The sequence below is a fragment of the Rana temporaria genome, chromosome 6, assembly GCF_905171775.1.
Source record: "Rana temporaria chromosome 6, aRanTem1.1, whole genome shotgun sequence".
Lineage (NCBI taxonomy): Eukaryota > Metazoa > Chordata > Amphibia > Anura > Ranidae > Rana > Rana temporaria.
The window spans coordinates 219521733-219543919 of record NC_053494.1 but is presented as its reverse complement, the minus strand read 5'-3'; the positions used below and the strand labels follow the sequence as shown (position 1 = coordinate 219543919).

Here is a 22187-nt window from a genome sequence, read left to right as displayed (position 1 = left end):
GGTCATGAGTGTGTAATGTACAGAATGCAGGGGTCAGGAGTATGTAATGTACAGAATGCAGGGGTCAGGAGTGTGTAATGTACAGAATGCAGGGGTCAGGAGTATGTAATGTACAGAGCGTAGGGGTCAAGAGTGTGCAATGTACAGAATGCAGGGGTCAGAAGTGTGTAATGTACAGAATGCAGGGGTCAGGAGTATGTAATGTACAGAATGCAGTGGTCAGGAGTGTGTAATGTACAGAATGCTGGGTCAGGAGTGTGTAATTTACAGAATGCAGGGGTCAGAAGTATGTAATGTACAGAATGCCGGGTCAGGAGTATGTAATGTACAGAATGCCGGGTCAGGAGTGTGTAATGTACAGAATGCAGGGGTCAGAAGTATGTAATGTACAGAATGCAGGTGTCAGGAGTGTGTAATGTACAGAATGCAGGGGTCATGAGTGTGTAATGTACACAATGCAGGGGTCAGGAGTGTGTAATGTACAGAATGCAGGGGTCAGAAGTATGTAATCTACAGAATGCAGGGGTCATGAGTGTGTAATGTATAGTGTGCAGGGGTTAAGAGTATGTAATGTACAAAGCGTAGGGTTCAGGAGTGTGTAATGTACAGTGTGCAGGTGTCAGGAGTGTGTAATATATAGTGTGCAGGGGGTCAAGAGAATATTATGTACTGAGTGCAGCTGTCAGGAGTATGTAATGTATAGTGTGCTGGGGGTCAAGAGTATATTATGTAATGAGTGCAGCTGCCAGGAGTATGTAATGTACAGATCGCAGGGGTCAGGAGTGTGTAATGTATAGTGTGCTGGGGGGTCAAGAGTATATTATGTACTGAGTGCAAGGGTCACGAATATGTAATGTATAGTGTGCAGAGGTCAAAAGTATGTAATGTATAGTGTGCAGGGGTCAGGAGTATGTAATGTACAGAGCACAGGGGTCAGAAGTGTGTCATACACACAGTGCGGGGGGTAAAGGAATGTAATGTACAGAGTGCAGGTGTCAGACGTGTGTATTGCACACAGTGCAGGGCTTAAAATTATGTAACGCACAGAGTGCAGGGGTCAAGTATGTAATGTACAGAGCACAAGGGTCAGAAGTGTGTAATGTACAGAGCACCCAGGAGTATGTAACGTATAGTGTGCAGGGGTCAGTAGTATGTGATGTATAGTGTGCGGGGGTCAGGAGTATGTGATGTATAGTGTGCAGGGGTCGGGAGTATGTGATGTAGAGTGTGGTGCAGGGGTAGGGAGTATGTGATGTAGAGTGTGGTGCAGGGGTCGGGAGTATGTGATGTAGAGTGTGGTGCAGGGGTCGGGAGTATGTAATGTATAGTGTGCGGGGGTCAGTAGTATGTGATGTATAGTGTGCGGGGGTCAGGAGTATGTGATGTATAGTGTGGTGCAGGGGTCGGGAGTATGTGATGTAGAGTGTGGTGCAGGGGTCGGGAGTATGTAATGTATAGTGTGGTGCAGGGGTCGGGAGTATGTAATGTATAGTGTGGTGCAGGGGTCGGGAGTATGTGATGTATAGTGTGGTGCAGGGGTCGGGAGTATGTGATGTAGAGTGTGGTGCAGGGGTCAGCTCCGGCTGAAATCAAGCAAGATGGCGGCCTGGAGGGCACAATCTTCCCCGGCACTGCCTGGCAAGGGGCACACAGTGGAGTTTAGGTGGGGAGAAGTCAACAGCTCCTGCAAGTCCTGGGACCCCCCCTGCTGACCCAGTTAGGCCCGGGCCTGGTATAGGAGGGGTTCCCGTTTCCCCCCCATCAGCTGCCCTGGCCATATAGCGCCCCCTTGTGAGGATCACAATAAAAGCAAGCTGATTTTACACAGAGCTTCCTTTGGCTCATACACGGCTCGGTGTCCATCGGGGGGGGGGGGAGATAAAGTCCTTGGTGAAGAGGGATGAAGGGATGGTGATGACCCAGGAAAACATACGCGGCGGGCCGGGAGTCGTCCAATCCGGAGAGAGGCTCAGGAGCAGAATTGCGGATTTATAGAAACATTTTAGATCTTGGTCTTCTTCTCCTCCACGTTGTCTATTCCGGTCTCGTCATCGAAGACGGGCGTCGGCTTCTTGGTATCGTCGTCTTCATTATTGTCGCCCTCCTTCAGGTCGTCGGGGTCCACCGGAACGTAGAAGTATCCCATGATGGAGAAGATGATGGCGACGGCGACCAGGAGGGCGCCAAACAGGATAAACTCTGCCCACTGCGAGGCGAGAGAAGGATGGTCAGCTGATTTATATAAATATATACAAATTTAATACGAACATATCGTAGAATATTAGCCGGATTCAGATCGGGTTACGCCGGCGTATCAGTACATACGCTGTCGTAACTCTGAATCTACGCCGGCGTAAAATTTAAGCGTATTCCGGAAACCAGATACGCTTAAATTAGGCTAAGATACGAGCGGCGTAAGTCTCCTGCGCCGTCGTGTCTTAGGGTGCAATTTTTTCCGCTGGCCACTAGGTGGCGCTTCCGTTGAGTTCGGCGTAGAATACGTAAATTACTAGATACGCCGATTCACGAACGTACGTGCGTCCGTCGCAGTAAAGATTACGCCGTTTCCGGAAGAGGTACGCCGGCGCAAAGATAAAGCTGCCCCCTAGGTGGCGTAGCCAATGTTAAGTATGTGCGTCGTTCCCGCGTCGAAATTTGAAAATTTTAAGTAGTTTGCGTAAGTCGTCCGTGAATGGGGCTGGACGTAATTTACGTTCACGTCGAAACCAATGACGTCCTTGCGGCGTACTTTGGAGCAATGCACACTGGTATATGTCCACGGACGGCGCATGCACCTTTCGTAAAAAACGTCAATCACGTCGGGTCACCAATCATTTACATAAAACACGCCCCCTCATCCTCATTTGAATTAGGCGCACTTACGCCGGCCCCATTTACATAAAACACGCCCCCCTCATCCTCATTTGAATTAGGCGCGCTTACGCCGGCCCCATTTACATAAAACACGCCCCCCTCATCCTCATTTAAATTAGGCGCGCTTACGCCGGCCCCATTTACGCTACGCCGCCGTAACTTAGGAGGCAAGTGCTTTGTGAATACAGCACTTGCCTCTCTGACTTACGGCGGCGTAGCGTAAATACGATACGCTACGCCGCCCCTACCTGAATCCAGCTATATATTTTTTTCTCCAGTTATGGATGGGGTAGGGAGGGGTTAGAACCGCAGTCACTTTATTTTTGGCTCTCTGTCCTGGTGGGGAGATTTCCCGTCACTTCTTATCCGAGAGACACAAACAGGAAGTGAGAGGAAAATCTCTGGGAATGGGAGTATTTGCGCCAGAAGGGGGATTTGGAGAGAGGAGAGGATTAGTGCTACAAGGTAGAATTTGGAGGGAGGGATTAGTGCTGGGGGGGGGGGGGGGGTGGGAGTTTTGCTAGGACGTATAAAAAAAATTGTGTGTGGGGGGGGGGGGGGGGGGTTTGTGCTAGGAGGTAATTTTTGGGGGGGGGGGGGGTTGTGCTGGGAGGGATGGGGGGGTGAAGTGAGAGAGGATTTATGCTAGGAGGGTGGAATCGTAGTGAAAGGATTTAAGGGAGGGGGTCATGCTGGGAAAAGGGTTTGAGGGAAAGGAAGGGGGATTTGTACTGGGGGGGAGAGGATTAGTGCTAGGAGGGTGGATTTGGAAGGGGGATTTGCGCTGGGAGGGTGAAATGTGGGGAAGGATAGGGGATTTGTGCTAAGACAGGAATTTTTTTTTGGGGGGGGGGATTTGTACTAGGTGGGGGGATTTGAAGGGGAGAAAGGTTTAATGCTAGGTAGGTGATTTGGGGGGATTTGTGCTAGGAGGGTGGAATGAGGGGGAGGATTGGTGATTTGAGCTACAAGAGGAAATTCTGGGGGGGGGGATGATTTGTGTTAGGTAGGGGGATTTGAAGGGAAGAAAGGTTTAATGCTAGGTAGGTGATTTGGGGGGGATTTGTGCTAGGAGGGTGGAATGAGGGGGAGGATGGGGGGATCTGTGCTACAAGAGGAAATTCTGGGGGGGGGGGTGATTTGTGCTAGGTAGGGGGATTTGAAGGTGAAAAAGGATTAGTGCTGGGGGAAGGGAATGCGAGGAAGAAGATTTTTGCTGGGGTGGGGAATCGTAGGGGGGAGATTTGTGCTAGGAGGGTGGATTTGTAGGAGGGGGTGCTGGGAGAGGGGGTTAAGGGGGTTGAAGGGGAATTTGTGTTATGAGGGGAAATCTTGAGGGGGAGAGGATTTATGCTTAGAGAGGGGAGAGGATTAGTGCTGGGAGTGGGGATTTGCAGAGGGGAGAGGGTTGGTGCTAGAGGTGTGATTTGGGGAGAGGGTCTTGTACTGGGGAGGGTATTGAGGGAGAGGATTTGAGCTGGGGGGGGGGGTTGTGCTAGGTGGGTGGAGTTAGAAGGGAAATGTGTGCTGGGAGGGTGGAAAGAGGGAGAGGATAGAGGATTTGTGCTAAGTGGGGGGATTTGAAGGGGAGAAAGGTTTAATGCTAGGTAGGTGATTTGGGGCGATTTGTGCGAGGAGGGTGGAATGAGGGGGAGGATGGGGGATTTGTGCTACAAGAGGAAATTCTGGGGGGGGGGGTGATTTGTGCTAGGTAGGGGGATTTGAAGGTGGAAAAAGAGGAAATCTATGGGGAGGGAGGGGGTTAATTCATGCTTGGAGGAGAGGATTAGTGATAGGAGTGGGAATTTCCAGATGGGAGAGGGTTAGTGCTAGAGGTGTGATTTGGGGGGAGGGATTTGTGTTGGGGAGGGGATATGCTTTGAGGCTGGTTTTGGAAGGGGATTTAGTGCTGGGAGGAATAAGGGGAGGATTTGTTGTGGAGGGGGGGGGTTGTGCCGAGGAGGGGATTGGGGGATAGGATTTGTGCTGGGGGAAATCAAAGGGTGGGGGGATTTGTGCTTGGAGGCTGTATTTGGAAGGGGATTTGTGCTAGGAGGGGGGAATAAGGGGAAGGATGGTGGATTTGTGCTAAGAGAGGAAGGACAGAGGAGAAAGTATTAATGCTAGGTAGGTGATTTGGGGGGGGGGGGGGGGGTTGTGCTGGAAGAGGGGTCAGGGGAGAGGGATTGTTCTGGGAGGGGGGGGGGTTGTGCTGGAAGAGGGGTCAGGGGAGAGGGATTGTTCTGGGAGGGGGGGGTTGTAGGGGGGTAGATTTGTGTGGATGGGGGAAGGATGGGGTGGGGGAATTTAGGTCAGAGGATTAATGCTAGGTAGGTGATTTGGGGGGGGGGGTGGGGTTGTGCTGGAAGAGGGGTCAGGGGAGAGGGATTGTTCTGGGAGGGGGGGTTGTAGGGGGGTAGATTTGTGTGGGTGGGGGAATTTGGGGTAGAGGATTAATGCTAGGTAGGTGATTTGGGGGGGAGGGGTTGTGCTGGAAGAGGGGGTCAGGGGAGAGGGATTGTTCTGGGAGGGGGGGGGGGGGGGGTTGTGCTGGAAGAGGGGTCAGGGGAGAGGGATTGTTCTGGGAGGGGGGGGTTGTAGGGGGGTAGATTTGTGTGGATGGGGGAAGGATGGGGTGGGGGAATTTAGGTCAGAGGATTAATGCTAGGTAGGTGATTTGGGGGGGTGGGGTTGTGCTGGAAGAGGGGTCAGGGGAGAGGGATTGTTCTGGTGTTCTGGGAGGGGGGGTTGTAGGGGGGTAGATTTGTGTGGGTGGGGGAATTTGGGGTAGAGGATTAATGCTAGGTAGGTGATTTGGGGGGGAGGGGTTGTGCTGGAAGAGGGGTCAGGGGAGAGGGATTGTTCTGGGGGGGGGGTTGTAGGGGGGTAGATTTGTGTGGATGGGAAAGGGATGGGGTGGGGGAATTGGGGGGAGAGGATTTGAGATAGGAGGGGAGATGAGGGGGATTTGTGCAAGGAGGGGTGATTTGTGGGAAGGGGAATTGAGCTGGGATGGGGGGGTGAAGGTACAAAGATCTGTGCTGGTAGGGGGGGATTGAAGCAGGGAAGGATATGTACTGTGAAGGGAGGGTGGGGGATTTTTTGCCATTCTGTTTGGGGGAAATTGTGGCTTACAAGGGATATTTATGCCTGGGGGGGCGGGTGTGCAGGTTAGTGCTAGATTTTCTTTTGGGGGGGGGGTTTGCATCTTCCCCCTGGGCACTTGAGTACCCGGTCCCGACACTTGGAAGTATGTCCAATATAAGGGTTCTACTTTGGGCTTTGCTCTACAAGAGAGTGAGGGAAAGAAGTTGAGAGTTCACGTTACCTGTTCCATGGATCCGGCTTGGGCCACAATCAGCACGATGACGTTGCCGAAAGCCACAGTGAGCAGCCACCCGGCCTGGAGGACGGACTTCATACTGGCTGGAGCCTGGGAGACACAAAGAGGACCGGTCACGAGTCAACATTTAGCACCTTTTGTTCTTTCCTCCCCAGCTCGACAGTCCCTGGTCCCACCCCCTTTCCATTCAGTTGGTTCAAAGTAGTCCTTTCGAGACGGAGGAGACACCTCAACATCCACCATACATGGAATTATCACTTCCGGGTGGAGTCCCCCCCTTTACCCCAATGTGCACCTTCTGGAAGGTGAAGGGTGAGACTTATTATTGTCAGTCATTACCTGGGAGTAGGAGAAGTCCAAGCCGGTGACTGAGAACATGACCTCTCCGGCGCTCAGCAGGACGTATTGCGGGATCTGCCACGCCACGTGCACGCGGTTTGCATCGATGTCCTCCACCTTGTAGGCTTTTATTTCTTTCTTGGCTTCATCCACCTGGTTAGAAAAGTTCACATGTGAGACGGAAACAGGCGGCAGCTGAGCCATTAAATATTTGATTTGTAAGGGAAAAAATAAAGACCATAGATGGCCATAGACCATAGATGACCATAGACCATAGATGGCCATAGACCATAGATGACCATAGATGGCCATAGACCATAGATGACCATAGACCATAGATGACCATAGACCATAGATGGCCATAGACCATAGATGACCATAGACCTAAGACCATAGACCATAGATGACCATAGACCATAGATGACCATGGACCATAGACCATAGATGGCCATAGACCATAGATGACCATAGACCATAGATGACCATAGATGGCCATAGACCATAGATGACCATAGACCATAGATGGCCATAGACCATAGATGACCATAGACCATAGATGACCATAGACCATAGATGACCATAGACCATAGATGACCATAGACCATAGATGACCATAGACCATAGATGGCCATAGACCATAGATGGCCATAGACCATAGATGGCCATAGACCATAGATGGCCATAGACCATAGATGGCCATAGACCATAGATGACCATAGACCATAGATGACCATAGATGACCATAGACCATAGATGGCCATAGACCATAGATGGCCATAGACCATAGATGACCATAGACCATAGATGGCCATAGACCATAGATGGCTATAGACCATAGATGACCATAGACCATAGATGACCATAGACCATAGATGGCCATAGACCATAGATGACCATAGACCATAGATGGCAACTGATGACCATAGACCATAGATGGCAACTGTCCCGAACTTGCTGGGACAGTCCCGCATCTTGAACCTCAGTCTAAATCGGTGGTCTCCAACAGGGATGAGCTTCGTGTTCGAGATGAACCCATGCTCGACTCGAACATCGTATGTTCGCCCGTTCGTTGAAATGCGAACGTTACGGGCCGTTCGCCTCATGGACCATAATTCACTGCGGCATCGCAGTTCATTGCTGGCTGATGATTGGCCAAGCATGCACTATGACCCGCGTGCTTGGCCAATCACAGCGCGCCAAAAAAACGGAGAGCCATAATTGGCTTTGGCCAATTATGGCTCAGGGGGTTTGGTACACGCCCCCCCACTATAAAAGGCCGCCTGCGAGTCGGCCTTGTGTAGTGTGTTGCGGCGGGGGTTCAATCCGGGACACGTGGTCACCCTAGCATAAGTTCCCACAGACACCCTCCAAAATGTTGGGGAAAGTCTTCCCAGAAGGGTGTAGGATCTTATAGCCAGATCAGACAGTGGCCATGGGGGGAGGGGCAACTTCATATTGGCAGTCATGGTTTTGAAATGGGATGTCCAACAACATGTGATGGTCAGGTGTCGACCAATGTTTGGTGGTTTGGTGTAAAGCAATAACGGGGCTGTAGAATTCTCTGGAAAGCCAAAATGTTACTGACCTCCCTCAGGACTGCTGTGTATGCGGCACCAAAGTCCAGGAGATCGAGGTCGATCGTGTATTTATCTCCTTTGTAAGTCACAGTTAGTTTGGTACTGGAGGGAGAATAAACAATAATGAGAGATTGTATACAGGGAATGGAAAGATCTAAATATCTATCTATCTATCTATATCTATCTATGGATAAAAAATGTGTAGCGCTGAAAAAAGAAGTCACGTGTTGCCAAAATGATTCAAAAATAAATAATTATAACAAAAATAGTGCCCAATAAAGGTGAATGAAGTTCCTATGGAAGATGTAATCCTGTGTTACTCCAAAATATGTGAAGACTCACCACCAGTGAATGTAAGGGGAGGCTTACCAGCTAGCCTGTGACCGCCCTTCTCAGGGGGGTCAGTACAGGCTCTGCAGAGATACAGATGATCGTGAATAGTGGCGGTGCGTCCATAGAGGGCGCCGGAGCGCCGCCTCCTCTGGCTCCCGCACCGCCACTGAATACAATACATAGATTCATGCATTGCATGAATCTATGTATTGCCGCTGCCGCCGACTATTCAGATGGCCAGCCCCCTGGCGAGCGCCGGCCATCTGAATAACGGCAAAACTGGTTGGCTGTGGAAGTGCCTATCAGAGCCAGCGGCTCTGATAGGCTTTCCGATTACAGCCTGAGGGCCGCACGGGGGGTGCAATCCTTGGATAAGACTGACAGGCGTCTCAGCCAATCAGGTTCACCGGTTCTGGTTACCGGTAACCTGAATGGCTGAAGCGCCATCAAGGGCGGGAGAAAACATCGAGGGATGGTAGAAGCAGGATGGCTGACCCCGGAAAGGTAAGTGCCGGGGGGGGGCATTTTACAGGGCACAGTGGCAGCATTTTACAGGGCACAGTGGCGACAATTGATGGGCACAGTGGCGACAATTGATGGGCACAGTGGCGACAATTGATGGGCACAGTGGTGACAATTGATGGGCAAAGTGGCGACGATTGATGGCACAGTGGCTGCGTTTGATGACATGGCATAGTGGTGACAATTGCTGGGCACAGTGGTGACAATTGATGGCACAGTGGCTGCGTTTGGCATGGCACAGTGGTGACAATTGATGGGTACAGTGGTGACAATTGATGGGTACAGTGATGACAATTGATGGCACAGTGGTGACAATGGGCACAGTGGCGACAATTGATGGCACAGTGGCTGCGTTTGATGGCATGGCACAGTGGCGACAACTGATGGCACAGTGGTGACAATGGGCACAATGGCGACAATTGATGGCACAGTGGCGGCGTTTGATGGCATGGCACAGTGGTGACAATTGATGGGCACAGTGGTGACAATTGATGGCTACAGTGGTGACAATTGGTGACTACAGTGGTGACAATTGGTGGCACAGTGGTGACAATTGATGGCACAGTGGCTGCGTTTGATGGCACAGTGATGACAATTGATGGCACAGTGGCGACAACTGATGGCACAGTGGTGAAAATTGATGGCACAGTGGCGACAACTGATGGCACAGTGGTGACAATGGGTACAGTGGCGACAATTGATGGCACAGTGGCAGCGTTTGATGGGCACAGTGGTGACAATTGATGGGCACAGTGGTGACAATTGATGGGCACAGTGGTGACAATTGATGGCACAGTGGCTGCGTTTGATGGCATGGCACAGTGGCTGCGTTTGATGGCACAGTGGCTGCGTTTGGCATGGCACAGTGGTGACAATTGATGGGTACAGTGGTGACAATTGATGGGTACAGTGATGACAATTGATGGCACAGTGGCGACAATTGATGGCACAGTGGCTGCGTTTGATGGCATGGCACAGTGGCGACAACTGATGGCACAGTGGTGACAACTGATGGCACAGTGGTGACAATGGGCACAGTGGCGACAATTGATGGCACAGTGGCGGCGTTTGATGGCATGGCACAGTGGTGACAATTGATGGGCACAGTGGCGACAACTGATGGCACAGTGGTGACAATGGGCACAGTGGCGACAATTGATGGCACAGTGGCGGCGTTTGATGGCATGGCACAGTGGTGACAATTGATGGGCACAGTGGTGACAATTGATGGCTACAGTGGTGACAATTGGTGACTACAGTGGTGACAATTGGTGGCACAGTGGTGACAATTGATGGCACAGTGGCTGCGTTTGATGGCATGGCACAGTGGTGACAATTGATGGCACAGTGGCGACAACTGATGGCACAGTGGTGAAAATTGATGGCACAGTGGTGACAACTGATGGCACAGTGGTGACAATGGGTACAGTGGCGACAATTGATGGCACAGTGGCAGCGTTTGATGGCATGGCACAGTGGTGACAATTGATGGGCACAGTGGTGACAATTGATGGCACAGTGGCGACAATTGATGGGCACAGTAGCGATAAATGATGGCACAGTGGTGAAAATTGATGGCACAGTGGCGACAACTGATGGCACAGTGGTGACAATGGGTACAGTGGCGACAATTGATGGCACAGTGGCAGCGTTTGATGGCATGGCACAGTGGTGACAATTGATGGGCACAGTGGTGACAATTGCTGGGCACAGTGGTGACAATTGATGGCACAGTGGCGACAATTGATGGGCACAGTAGCGATAAATGATGGCACAGTGGCTGCATTTGATGGCATGGCACAGTGGCTGCATTTGATGGCATGGCACAGTGGCGACAATTAATGGCATGGCACAGTGGCAACAATTGATGGCACAGTGGCTGCATTTGATGGGCACAGTGGTTGCCTTTGATGTGCACAGTGGCTGCCTTTGATGGGCACAGTGGCTGCCTTTGATGGGCACAGTGGCTACGTTTGATGGGCACAGTGAGGCTGCAATTGTTTGTTTTTTTCGTTTGTTTGCGCCCCCCCAAAAATTTTGAGCACCAGCCGCCACTGATCGTGAATGGTGTCCTGTGGAGACCTCCAGGAATGATCCTTTATCTATCCCCTCTGTAGCGATGGTCAGTGCAATCACTCAGGTGCTCCAGTGACAGGTGTTCCAGTGACAGGTGTTCCAGTGACAGGTGTTCCAGTGACAGGTGCTCCAGTGACAGGTGTTCCAGTGACAGGTGTTCCAGTGACAGGTGTTCCAGTGACAGGTGTTCCAGTGACAGGTGCTCCAGTGACAGGTGTTCCAGTGACAGGTGTTCCAGTGACAGGTGTTCCAGTGACAGGTGCTCCAGTGACAGGTGTTCCAGTGACAGGTGTTCCAGTGACAGGTGTTCCAGTGACAGGTGCTCCAGTGACAGGTGCTCCAGTGACAGGTGCTCCAGTGACAGGTGTTCCAGTGACAGGTGTTCCAGTGACAGGTGTTCCAGTGACAGGTGTTCCAGTGACAGGTGTTCCAGTGACAGGTGTTCCAGTGACAGGTGTTCCAGCACAAGAGAAGCAATGGCGATCCAGATTCTGAACATTTAGTGAAGCCAAATGGTATAGGAAAAAAGAGAGAAGGCTTCCAGTAGTGCAGACGTTATAAAAATGTCTTGTAAAATGCGCAATAGCAGCTACAAAACTCTCTATAAAGAGTTGCAGACAATTTCCTTGCAAGAATGTATAAAAAAGAAGCTCCGTTCGTGTCAGTACACGGGTGGCCGTTTCGCGCATGCGCAGTGCAAAAAACGTGACGCCCTACGGCCGTTTCATCATAAACTGACATCATCAGGGGCACCTATGATTCACCTAGCGCAAATTTTTCCTTCCTTTTACCTATCTATCTATCTATCTATCTATCTATCTATCTATCTATCTATCTATCTATCTATCTATATGTATCTATCTATCTATCTATCTATCTATCTATCTATCTATCTATCTATCTATCTATCTATCTATCTATCTATCTATCTATCTATCTATCTATCTATATGTATCTAAATATATCTATATCTCTATCTATCTATATCTATCTATCTATATGTATCTATCTATAGCTATATATCTATCTATGGCCCAGATTCACATACAGCGGCGTATCCTTGCGCAGGCGTAACATATCCTATTTACGTTACGCCTCCGCAACTTAGACGGGCAAGTGCAGTATTCTCAAAGCACTTGCTCCGTTAGTTGCGGCGGCGTATCGTAAATAGGCCGGCGTAAGCCCGCCTAATTCAAATGTGGAAGAAGTGGGCGTGTGTTATGTAAATGTTATGTGACCCCACGTAAATGATGCTTTTTACGAACGGCGCATGCGCTGTCGGTGGACATATCCCAGTGTGCATTGCTCCAAAGTACGCCTCAAGGACGTATTGGTTTCGACGTGAACGTAAATTACGTCCAGCCCCATTCACGGACGACTTACGCAAACGACGTAAAATATTCAAAATTCGACGCGGGAACGACATCCATACTTAACATTGGTACGCCGCATATACGCCTCATATAGCAGGGGTAACTTTACGCCGGGAAAAAACTAACGTAAACGGCGTATCTGTACTGCGTCGGCCGGGCGTACGTTCCTGAATTTGCGTATCTAGCTGATTTACATATTTCTAGACGTGAATCAGCGTACACGCCCCTAGCGGCTAGCGTAAATATGCAGTTAAGATCCGACGGCGTAAGAGACTTACACCGGTCGGATCTAATACAAATCTATGCGTAACTGATTCTAAGAATCAGGCGCATAGATACGACCGGCCGGACTCAGAGTTACGACGGCGTATCTTGAGATACGCTGGCGTAACTCGTTTGAGAATCTGGGCCTATATATCTATCTCTATCTATCTATCTATCTATCTATCTATCTATCTATCTATCTATCTATATGTATGTATCTATCTATCTATCTATATGTATCTATCTATCTATCTATCTATCTATCTATCTATCTATCTATCTATCTCTCTAGTAGTCATGAATCCACTCACAATGCTCTTTTCTGGGTGAAATATTGCGATACGTTGGGGCTGGCACTGTTGATCGTTGTATCGCCGATCTTGATATCATAGACGGTTTCTGGGAGCAAATTAATAAATCTGCAAGAAACAGAAAATCAGAAATGAATGAACCAAAAGAGGCGCATTTATAAAAAAAAACAATCCACACAGCACGTAGAAAATCCGATCGTGTGCGCGAGAAAGATTTCTGTCATCTACAACATAATCACACAATAGACACAAAAGACGTACCTGACCCCTGATAATCCATTGGCTGGTTTTCTATTGGAATCTTCTATCTACAGGAGAAGAAAAAAAATCTGTAAATGTTACAATGTAACTGTTCAATACTAAAATATATCACAGATGTGGATTGTGTGGCACTAAACAGCTCTATAATGTGATCGATATTATCCAAAGGGACCAGCATTGTATTGGTTAGTCAATGCTAAAGGATTTAAATAAGGTAATTATGGGCAAAATAATAATAATAATAATAATAATATATATATATACACACACACACACAGTATATACACACACCCTATATTACCAAAAGTATTGGGACGCCTGCCTTTCCACCCACATGAACATTAATATCCTCCCAGTCTTAGTCCGTAGGATTCAATATTGAGTTGGCTCCGCCCTTTGCAGCTATAACAGCTTCAACTCTTCTGGGAAGGCCGTCCACAAGGTTTAGGAGTGTGTCTATGGGAATGTTTGACCATTCTTCCAGAAGACCGTTTGTGAGGTCAGGCACTGATGTTGGATGAGAAGGCCTGGCTCACAGTCTCCGCTCTAATTCATCCCAAAGGTGTTCTATGGGGTTGAGGTCAGGACTCTGTACAGGCCAGTCAAGTTCCTCCACACCAAACTCGCTCATCCATGTCTTTATGGGCCTTGCTTTTAGCGCTGGTCCAAATCATTTGGGGGAGGGGGGATTATGGTGTGGGGTTGTTTTTCAGGGGTTGGGTTGGCCTCTTAGTTCCAGTGAAGGGAACTCTTAAGGCGTCAGCATACCATAACATTTTGGACAATTTCATGCTCCCAACTTTGTGGGAGGAGTTTGGGGGACGGCCCCTTCCTGTTCCAACATGACTGGGAACCAGTGCACAAAGCAAGGTCCATAAAGACGTGGAGGAGCGAGTTTGGGGTAGACATGTGCATGACGAAAAAATAAATTTTGCTTCATTTTGATTCGTTAATCTAGTTATTTTGTTATTTATTTATATTTTATATTTATTTATATTATATATATATATATATATATATATATATATATATATATATATATATATATATATATATATATATATATATATATATAGTTTTTTATTATTATTATTTATATATTTATATTTATTTATTTATTCAATGTATTTATATATTTATATTTATTATTCATTTCATTCTTTTATTGGTTAATCTAGTTATTTTGTTATTTATTTATTTATATATTTATTTATATTTGTTTATATTTTATATTTATATATATATATTTTTTTAAATTTATATATTTATATTTATTTATTCACTTTATTTATATATTTTTTTAACAGAAAAATATTTATTATTTATTTATATTTATATATTTTATATTTATTATTTATTTTATTTAGTAAAATTCTGTTGATTCGGAATTCATATTGGGAATTTTCGAATTTTCTTTTCGAATTTATTGATTTTTTTTCCCAATTCAAAACGATCAAATATTTAAATATACATTTTCGAATCGGTCGAAACGAAAATGCTATATTGTTCTCGTTGCAATCTTCAAATGATTACAATCACTCTTTGGCTTAACAAAAAAAAAAACAGCATTATTTCGAAATGGTAATAAAATATCACACACAGTCTTTGATTTCAGCAATATATGCAGTGAGAATTCAACCGGAGTTCAATGTAAAATTCGATTCGAATTTCAGTCCGAATTTCTGAAATTTGGACGAATTTCGTTACATTATTACATTATTCGGAGTGTTTGGTAAAATTTGTTTATATTGTAATACAGGTATTCGGATATATCCGAATCTCCGAATAACGAAAAATCCGTCTGAATATTAATTCAGAACAAAACAAACCAAACATGTCTAGTTTGGGGTGGAGGAACGTGACTTGGCCTGCACAGAATCCTGACCTTAACCTGATAGAACCCCTATGGGACAGGGCCGTCTTACTGAGCGGGCACCCCTGGGCACACTCCGGGGGCCCCACGTTCACCGGGGGCCCCATCAGAGCTGGACAAATAGCTCCCCATCAGAGCTGGACAACTAGCCGGGGCCCTGGAGGAGTGTCAGTTGGTGTGTGCGCTCGAGGTGCGCTGAATGAGTAGTCGGCGGCGGCACTCTATAGGAGGAAAGAAGTGAGGGAGGGAGCTTGGTAGGGTGCATTTCTTCCTGGCCATTCCTGTGTGTGCTGCGGATGTTCCGATGTTCCGCGAGCGGAGGAAGGTGTTACTGGTGCTGTGGAGAGCCTTAGTTAGCTGGTATCTTCGGCGGTGTACATCACTAACTAAGGCTCTCCACAGCACCAGAAAGTTCCAGTTCTTCTGGAAGAATGGTCAAACATTCCCATAGACACCCTCCTAAACCTTGTGGACAGCCTTCCCAGAAGAGTTGAAGTTGTTATAGCTGCAAAGGGCGGGGCCAACTCAATATTGAACCCTACGGACTAAGACTGGGATGCCATTGAAGTTCATGTGTGGGTAAAGTAGGGTTGTCCCGATACCACTTTTTTAGGACCGAGTACAAGTACCGATACTTTTTTTCAAGTAGTCGCCGATACCGAATACCGATACTTTTTTTTAATGTCATGTGACCGTTTTCAAACCACAATACAGACCAAAGATATTTTCTTTAGAATTATGAAGAACTGGTACATCATGGTGTGGGGCTGTTTTTTAGCATACGGTACTGGAAAACTACATATCATTGAAGGAGTGATCACTGTCAGTGCAGCTCATCGGTGCCAGTGCCCAAAAGTGCAGCTAGCCAGTGCCACCTATCAGTGCAGATCAGTGCCCATTAGTGCATCAGTGCAGGGAGGCAGCTTATTAGTGCATCTCATCAGTGCCACCCAATCAATGCCAGTGCCACCTATCAGTGCCATCCATTTATGAGTGCCATTCAATCAATGCCAGTGCCACCTATCAGTGCCATCCAATGGTGCCATCCAATTTGTGTTCGATGTCACAAAAAAAGTATTCTATTTTGGTATCGGGAGTATTTGCGCGAGTACGAGTACTAGCGCAAATACTCGGTATCGGTCCCGATACCGATACTGGTATCGGTATCTGGACAACCCTAGTGTAAAGGCCGGCGTCCCAATACTTTTGGTAATGTAATGTCTATGTATGTGTATATATAAATATATATATATATATATATATATATATATAAAAATATATATATGTCTCACAAATGAAATGTATCCTCCCCTCCCCCTCCCAGACCACCCATGTATCTATCACTTGTCAAATTATTCTATCCAACTTACCGTTCTACAATACAGACTTCCATTCACTGTATCCACCAATAAGGAGTAGGTGGCTTCCTCATGAATGTCCTCTGTGCAGGAAATGTTCGCTCCGGGAATTTCCACAGTCACCTTCGCAGAGCCAATGAAATGAACCTTCATGTAATTGGGATCCTGCAGAAATAAAACACACAGATATCACAAAGTCTGACTGTTTCTGCACCAGAGGAGCTTACACTTTAATTGCCCCTTTTCTCCCACAAACAGTGGGGTAGATTCAGGTAACTGTTACGGCGGCGTATCTCCAGATACGCCGCCGTAATTTCAAATCTGCGTCGGCGTTTCGTTACGCCGATTCACAAAGGCAGTTACGCTGAAAAAATAGGCTTCCTCCACCGACGTAACTTGATTGCGGCGGCGTAGAATTGTGTGCAATATCACTTTGGCCGCTAGGGGCGCTTCCGTTGTTGTCGGCGTAGAATATGCTAATTTCCTAGATACGTCGATTCACAAACGTCCGTGCGCCCGGCGTTCGTTTTTTACGTCGTTTGCGTTAAGGCTTTTTCGGCGTAAGGCTGCTCCTGCTATTAGGAGGCGCAGCCAATGTTAAGTATGGATGTCGTTCCCGCTTCGAAATTTGAATTATTTACGTCGTTCGCGTAAGTCGTTCGCGAATAGGGCTGGACGTAATTTACGTTCACGTCGAAACCAATAGGACGTTACGCCGTACTTGGAAGCAATGCACACTGGGATATGTACACGGACGGCGCATGCGTCGTCCGTAAAAAACGTCAATCACGTCAGATCATCAAACATTTACATAAAATACGCCCCCCTTCCACATTTGAATTCCACGGGCTTACGCCGGCCCCATTTACGCTACGCCGCCACAACTTACGGAGCAAGTGCTTTGTGAATACTGCACTTGCTCCTGTAAGTTGCGGCGGCGTAGCGTAAATACGATACGCTGTGCCGCCATAAGGAGGGGCGCAGCTACGTGAATCTAGCCCAGTGTTATTTTGATACATTTATATAGCCAAAGTGCTGTAATGAGGGGGGGGGGGGGTTAGACATGTGCAATTTGTTTAGTTCCGAATTTGTTTTTTAAGACATTTTGACAAATTTGTTAATCCTGAAATTTTCGAATTTCCGAAATTATGAAATTTCTAAATTCGGAAATGTGAAAATTTGTGATTTCGGAAACTCAAAAATCTTCTAAATTCGAAAATTTCTAAATTCGGAAATTCGAATGTTCAAAAATCGGATATTCGTACATTCGGAATTCGAAAATCGGAAATTCGACAATTCAGAATTCAATTTGTTTTTGGATTTACGAATCTCCGAATTCCAAATTTTCAAATTTACGAATTTACGAATCTTAAAATTTCCAAATTCCGAATTTTTAGAATTTCAGAATTTCAGAAATTTCAGAATTTCAGAAATTTCAGAATTTCTGAATTCCGAATTTTCAGAATTCCCGGAAAAAGCTAAAAAACGAATAAAACGAAAATGAACAAATTTTTTGGGCAGTACACATGTCTGGGGGGGAGGTCACTGTGACTGGAAGGCAGAGAAGACAATCAAACCCCATACAGAGGTGCAAACCCTCCACTCCAACACCCAGAATGGAAATAAATATATAATCTGGAGTTCCCCTTTATTCTCACTGTTCTTTATGTTCTCTCCCCTCCACCGTGTCATGTGACTGCTCAGGCGACACGTTTCTTACCTGGAAACCTCCCTTGATCAGTGGCGGTCGGGTGAACGGCAAATTGTTTGGCACCTGAACGGTGACGTCTTGGTTTGCAAAGTTCAGAACCTGCACATAGCTCTCTCCGGCCTTTGGAACGAGCGGATTGCCCCCCTGGAATGGCGGAAAATAAAAATAATTTAAAACAAAGACTTTGAGAAACGAAAGGGGGAGGGGGAGGGGGGGCAGTGCCAGGACAAGGTCACCTAGAGCCCAGGGCAAATGTGCCAAATTGTGCCCCCCCAAGATGAATGATTATGTATCAGCAACCCCCCCCAAGCATAAATCCCCCCTTCCTTCCTGAACAAATCCACTTTGCTCCCCCATCCTCCCCAACTCAAATCCTCTCCCTCCCCATATGCCCCTAGCACCAATTCCCCCCCCCCCCAAAAAAAAAAACTTTTAACACAAATCCTCTAACCCTCAAATTTCCCCCCTGAGCACAAATCCACCCCCCCCAAAATGTTGCCCTCCTAATTTGTGCTTGTAGAGATGATTTATTTTTGGGTGGGTGGTGCTCTTAGGGATGATTTTGAGAGGGTGGGGTATTTGTCAGGGGGTAAGAATAATTTTAGGACATGAAATTTGGAGAGGTGTGCTTGGAGTGGTGATTTTTGTTGGGAGGGGGGATGGGGGAAGATAATTTGTGCTAGGAGGGGAGGATTTGGTAATATGGTGGGTGGGGGGATTTGTGCTCAGATCAGACATTTTTTTGGGAGGGGGTAATTTGTGCTAGTAGGGATGATTGGGGGGGGGAGGTAATTTGTGCTAGTAGGGATGATTGGGAGGGGGGGCTGGGTAAATCAGACTTTAACTCACATCAATTTTGACCTCCACAATGGTGGCAACAGCGAAAGACAGAGCGACCAGCAGCATGCCGACGGCCATCTTTGCCAAGGGTCTACAGAGAGGAGGAATAACTGCAGGTAAATGGGCAGCTTATGGATACACCGAGCAATCGTGGCATTGGCCGGAGACAGGAGACCCGACTTCGTTACTCACTTGAAGTTGATCTTGCAAAGCCCGACGAGAGGGTAGATCCCAAGATCAAACACAGGGATCAGAATGAGGATCAGAAGCGGGTTCAGGACCTGGAGAGATAAGATTTCATTACGGAAGGATCTAAAACGAATAAAATAACTTCCTGCGATAATATATACTGATCTGCCTTAACATTGGGACCCCCCCACCATGACCATTTAAGGTGTGAACTCTACTAGACCTCTGAAGATATGCCGGCACCAAGCCGGCCCTTCAGTAGAAGATCCTTTAAGTCCTGTAAGTTGGGAGGTGGGGCCTTCATGGATTGGTTTTACCAACACATTCCACATATGCTCGATTTGTATATGAGATGTGGAGAATTTGGAGGCCAAGTCAACACCTCAAACTTGTTGTGTTCCTCAGACCATTCTTGAGTTCATCAGACCAGGTCACCTTCTTCCTTTTCTCTGTGCTCCAGTTCTGATGCTCATCTGCCCATTGTAGGAGCTTTAGGCTGTGGACATGGGCACCCTGACCGGTCTGCGGCTACACAGCCCCCCCCCCATACACAACAAACTGCGATGCTCTGTGTGTTCTGACACCTTTCTACCAGAACAACAGAAGTTATGGCCCCAAGAGGAGGAGACTAATTATGTGACATTAGAGTGGGCTGACCTTGTAAGAACCCATATTGTGGGGTCAGAATGGGCCCCTTACACAGACGTAGGTGCCAACTGCAGAGGGATGTATTATAGCCCATATAAGCCTGTAACTTGCCATTTCTACTGTTAACACATCTCTGGCTGATGTTTATAATATCATCTGAAGAAGATCAGTCTGTTTGGGAGAATTTCTGAATCCATTGAACATGCTGCCATTTTACTCAGCCCCTGATGAAGGGGGCGTGGCCCGTTGGCTTTCTTTCACTCTTCTTGTTGTTATCAGTTGAACAATTAAAGATCTTGGACTCTTAGAATTTCGCTCAAGCTTGGCTTGCATACACACGGTCACAACATAGTTCCCTGAACTTTCGACCGTTAAGAATGTGGTGACGTACAACACTACGACGTGCCGAGAAAATTAAGTTCAATGCTTCCGAGCATGCGTCGAATTGTTTCCGAGCATGCGTCGGAATTGCTACAGACGATTGGAATTTCCGATTGGAATTTTTTACGTCGGAAAATTTAAGAACCAGCTCTCAAATTTTTGTTGGCGGAAATTCCGACAGGAAAAGTCAGATGGAGACTACTCACGGTCAACATTTTCCAATCGAAAGCTCACATCGGACTTTTCTGTTCCGACCGTGTGTACGAGGGATTAGAATCTCTGACTGTCAGGGAAGTGACAAAATTATAAAAGTACGGTGACCTTCCTTACCTGCATCTGGTCCGGCTGAATGAGAAACCCTTTCTGTAAATAGAATTAATAATACATTGATTAATTAGCATTTCAGGGCGATATTGGAAGGAAACAAATATATCAATGAACATTATCTTCTCTAAGCTGTACACAGAGATCTCCAAACACAACTGTCCAATGTATTCACAGATGAGGGTGGAAATAACAGGAGGACAAAGGTGGAAATGGTGGGTGGACAAGGGTAGAAATAGCGGGTGGACAAGGGTGAAAATGGCTGGAGGACAAGGGTAGAAATAGCGGGAGGACAAGGGTAGAAATGGCAAATGGACAAGGATGGAAATGGCTGGAGGACAAGGGTAGAAATAGCGGGAGGACAAGGATGGAAATGGTGGGTGGACAAGGGTGAAAATCGCTGGAGGACAAGGGTAGAAATAGCGGGAGGACAAGGGTAGAAATAGCGGGAGGACAAGGGTAGAAATAGCGGGTGGACAAGGGTGAAAATGGCTGGAGGACAAGGGTAGAAATAGCGGGAGGACAAGGGTAGAAATAGCGGGTGGACAAGGGTGAAAATGGCTGGAGGACAAGGGTAGAAATAGCGGGAGGACAAGAGTGAAAATGGATGGAGGACAAGGGTAGAAATAGCGGGAGGACAAAGGTAGAAATAGCGGGAGGACAAGGGTAGAAATAGCGGGATGACAAGGGTAGAAATAGCGGGAGGACAAGGGTAGAAATGGCAAATGAACAAGGATGGAAATGGCTGGAGGACAAGGAAGGAAATGGCTGGAAGATAAGGGTGGTAATGGCTGGAAGATAAGGGTGGTAATGGCAAATGGACAAGGATGGAAATGGCTGGAAGATAAGGGTGGTAATGGCAAATGGACAAGGATGGAAATGGTGGGAGAACTAGGGTGGAAATGACTGGTAGAGAGGGTAGAAAATAAGGGTGGAAATGGCAGTGGGACAAGGGTGGAAACGGAGAAAGGACAAGAGAAGAAAGGACCGTTGGATATGGGTGGAAATGACAGGAGGACAAAGGTGGAAATGGCTGGTGGATAAGGATCGAAATGGCTGAAGGACAAGGGTGGAAAAAGCAAATGGACAAAAGCAGAAACGGCAGTTAGAAAATGGTGAAAATGACAGGGGGACAAGGGTGGAAATTGCAGGTGGAAAAGGGAGTAAATAGTGGGTGGAAATGGCAGGACAGGGGTGGAAATTGAGAATAGACAAGAGCAGAAATGGCAGTTGGACAAGGGTGGAAAGGACAGGAGGACAAGGGTGGAAATAGAGCATGGACAAGAGCAGAAATGGCAGGTGGATAAGGGTGGAAATGGCAGTTGGATAAGGGTGGAAATGGCAGTTTGATAAGGGTGGAAATGGCAGGTGGACAAGGGTGGAAATAATGGGTTGAAATTGTGGGTGGACAAGGGAGGAAATGGCGGGTGAACAAGGGAGGAAATGGCGGGTGGACAAGAGTGCAAATGACAGAAGGACAAGGGTGCAAATGGCAGTTGGATAATGGTGGAAATGATAGGAGGACAAGGGTGGAAATTGCAGGTGGACAAGTGTGGAAATAATAGGAGGACAAGGGAGGAAATGGCGGGT

General features: G+C 47.3%; 1 protein-coding gene across 1 annotated transcript in view; it reads right to left on the bottom strand.

Moving 5' to 3' along the window:
• Window positions 1–1113: 1113 nt before the first annotated feature.
• The window catches only part of LOC120944272 (solute carrier family 15 member 2-like), a 56853-nt gene continuing 35779 nt past the window's right edge, over window positions 1114–22187 (bottom strand). Inside the window, exons 12-22 of the mRNA XM_040358285.1 lie at window positions 20604–20636; window positions 19248–19336; window positions 19065–19146; window positions 18225–18359; window positions 16517–16669; window positions 13274–13320; window positions 13013–13120; window positions 8142–8235; window positions 6557–6709; window positions 6203–6307; window positions 1114–2206 (exon numbers count right to left, since the gene is read on the bottom strand). Coding sequence (XP_040214219.1) covers window positions 2003–2206; window positions 6203–6307; window positions 6557–6709; window positions 8142–8235; window positions 13013–13120; window positions 13274–13320; window positions 16517–16669; window positions 18225–18359; window positions 19065–19146; window positions 19248–19336; window positions 20604–20636 — 1203 coding nt within the window. The 3' untranslated portion in view covers window positions 1114–2002. The remainder of the gene's footprint in view (window positions 2207–6202; window positions 6308–6556; window positions 6710–8141; window positions 8236–13012; window positions 13121–13273; window positions 13321–16516; window positions 16670–18224; window positions 18360–19064; window positions 19147–19247; window positions 19337–20603; window positions 20637–22187) is intronic.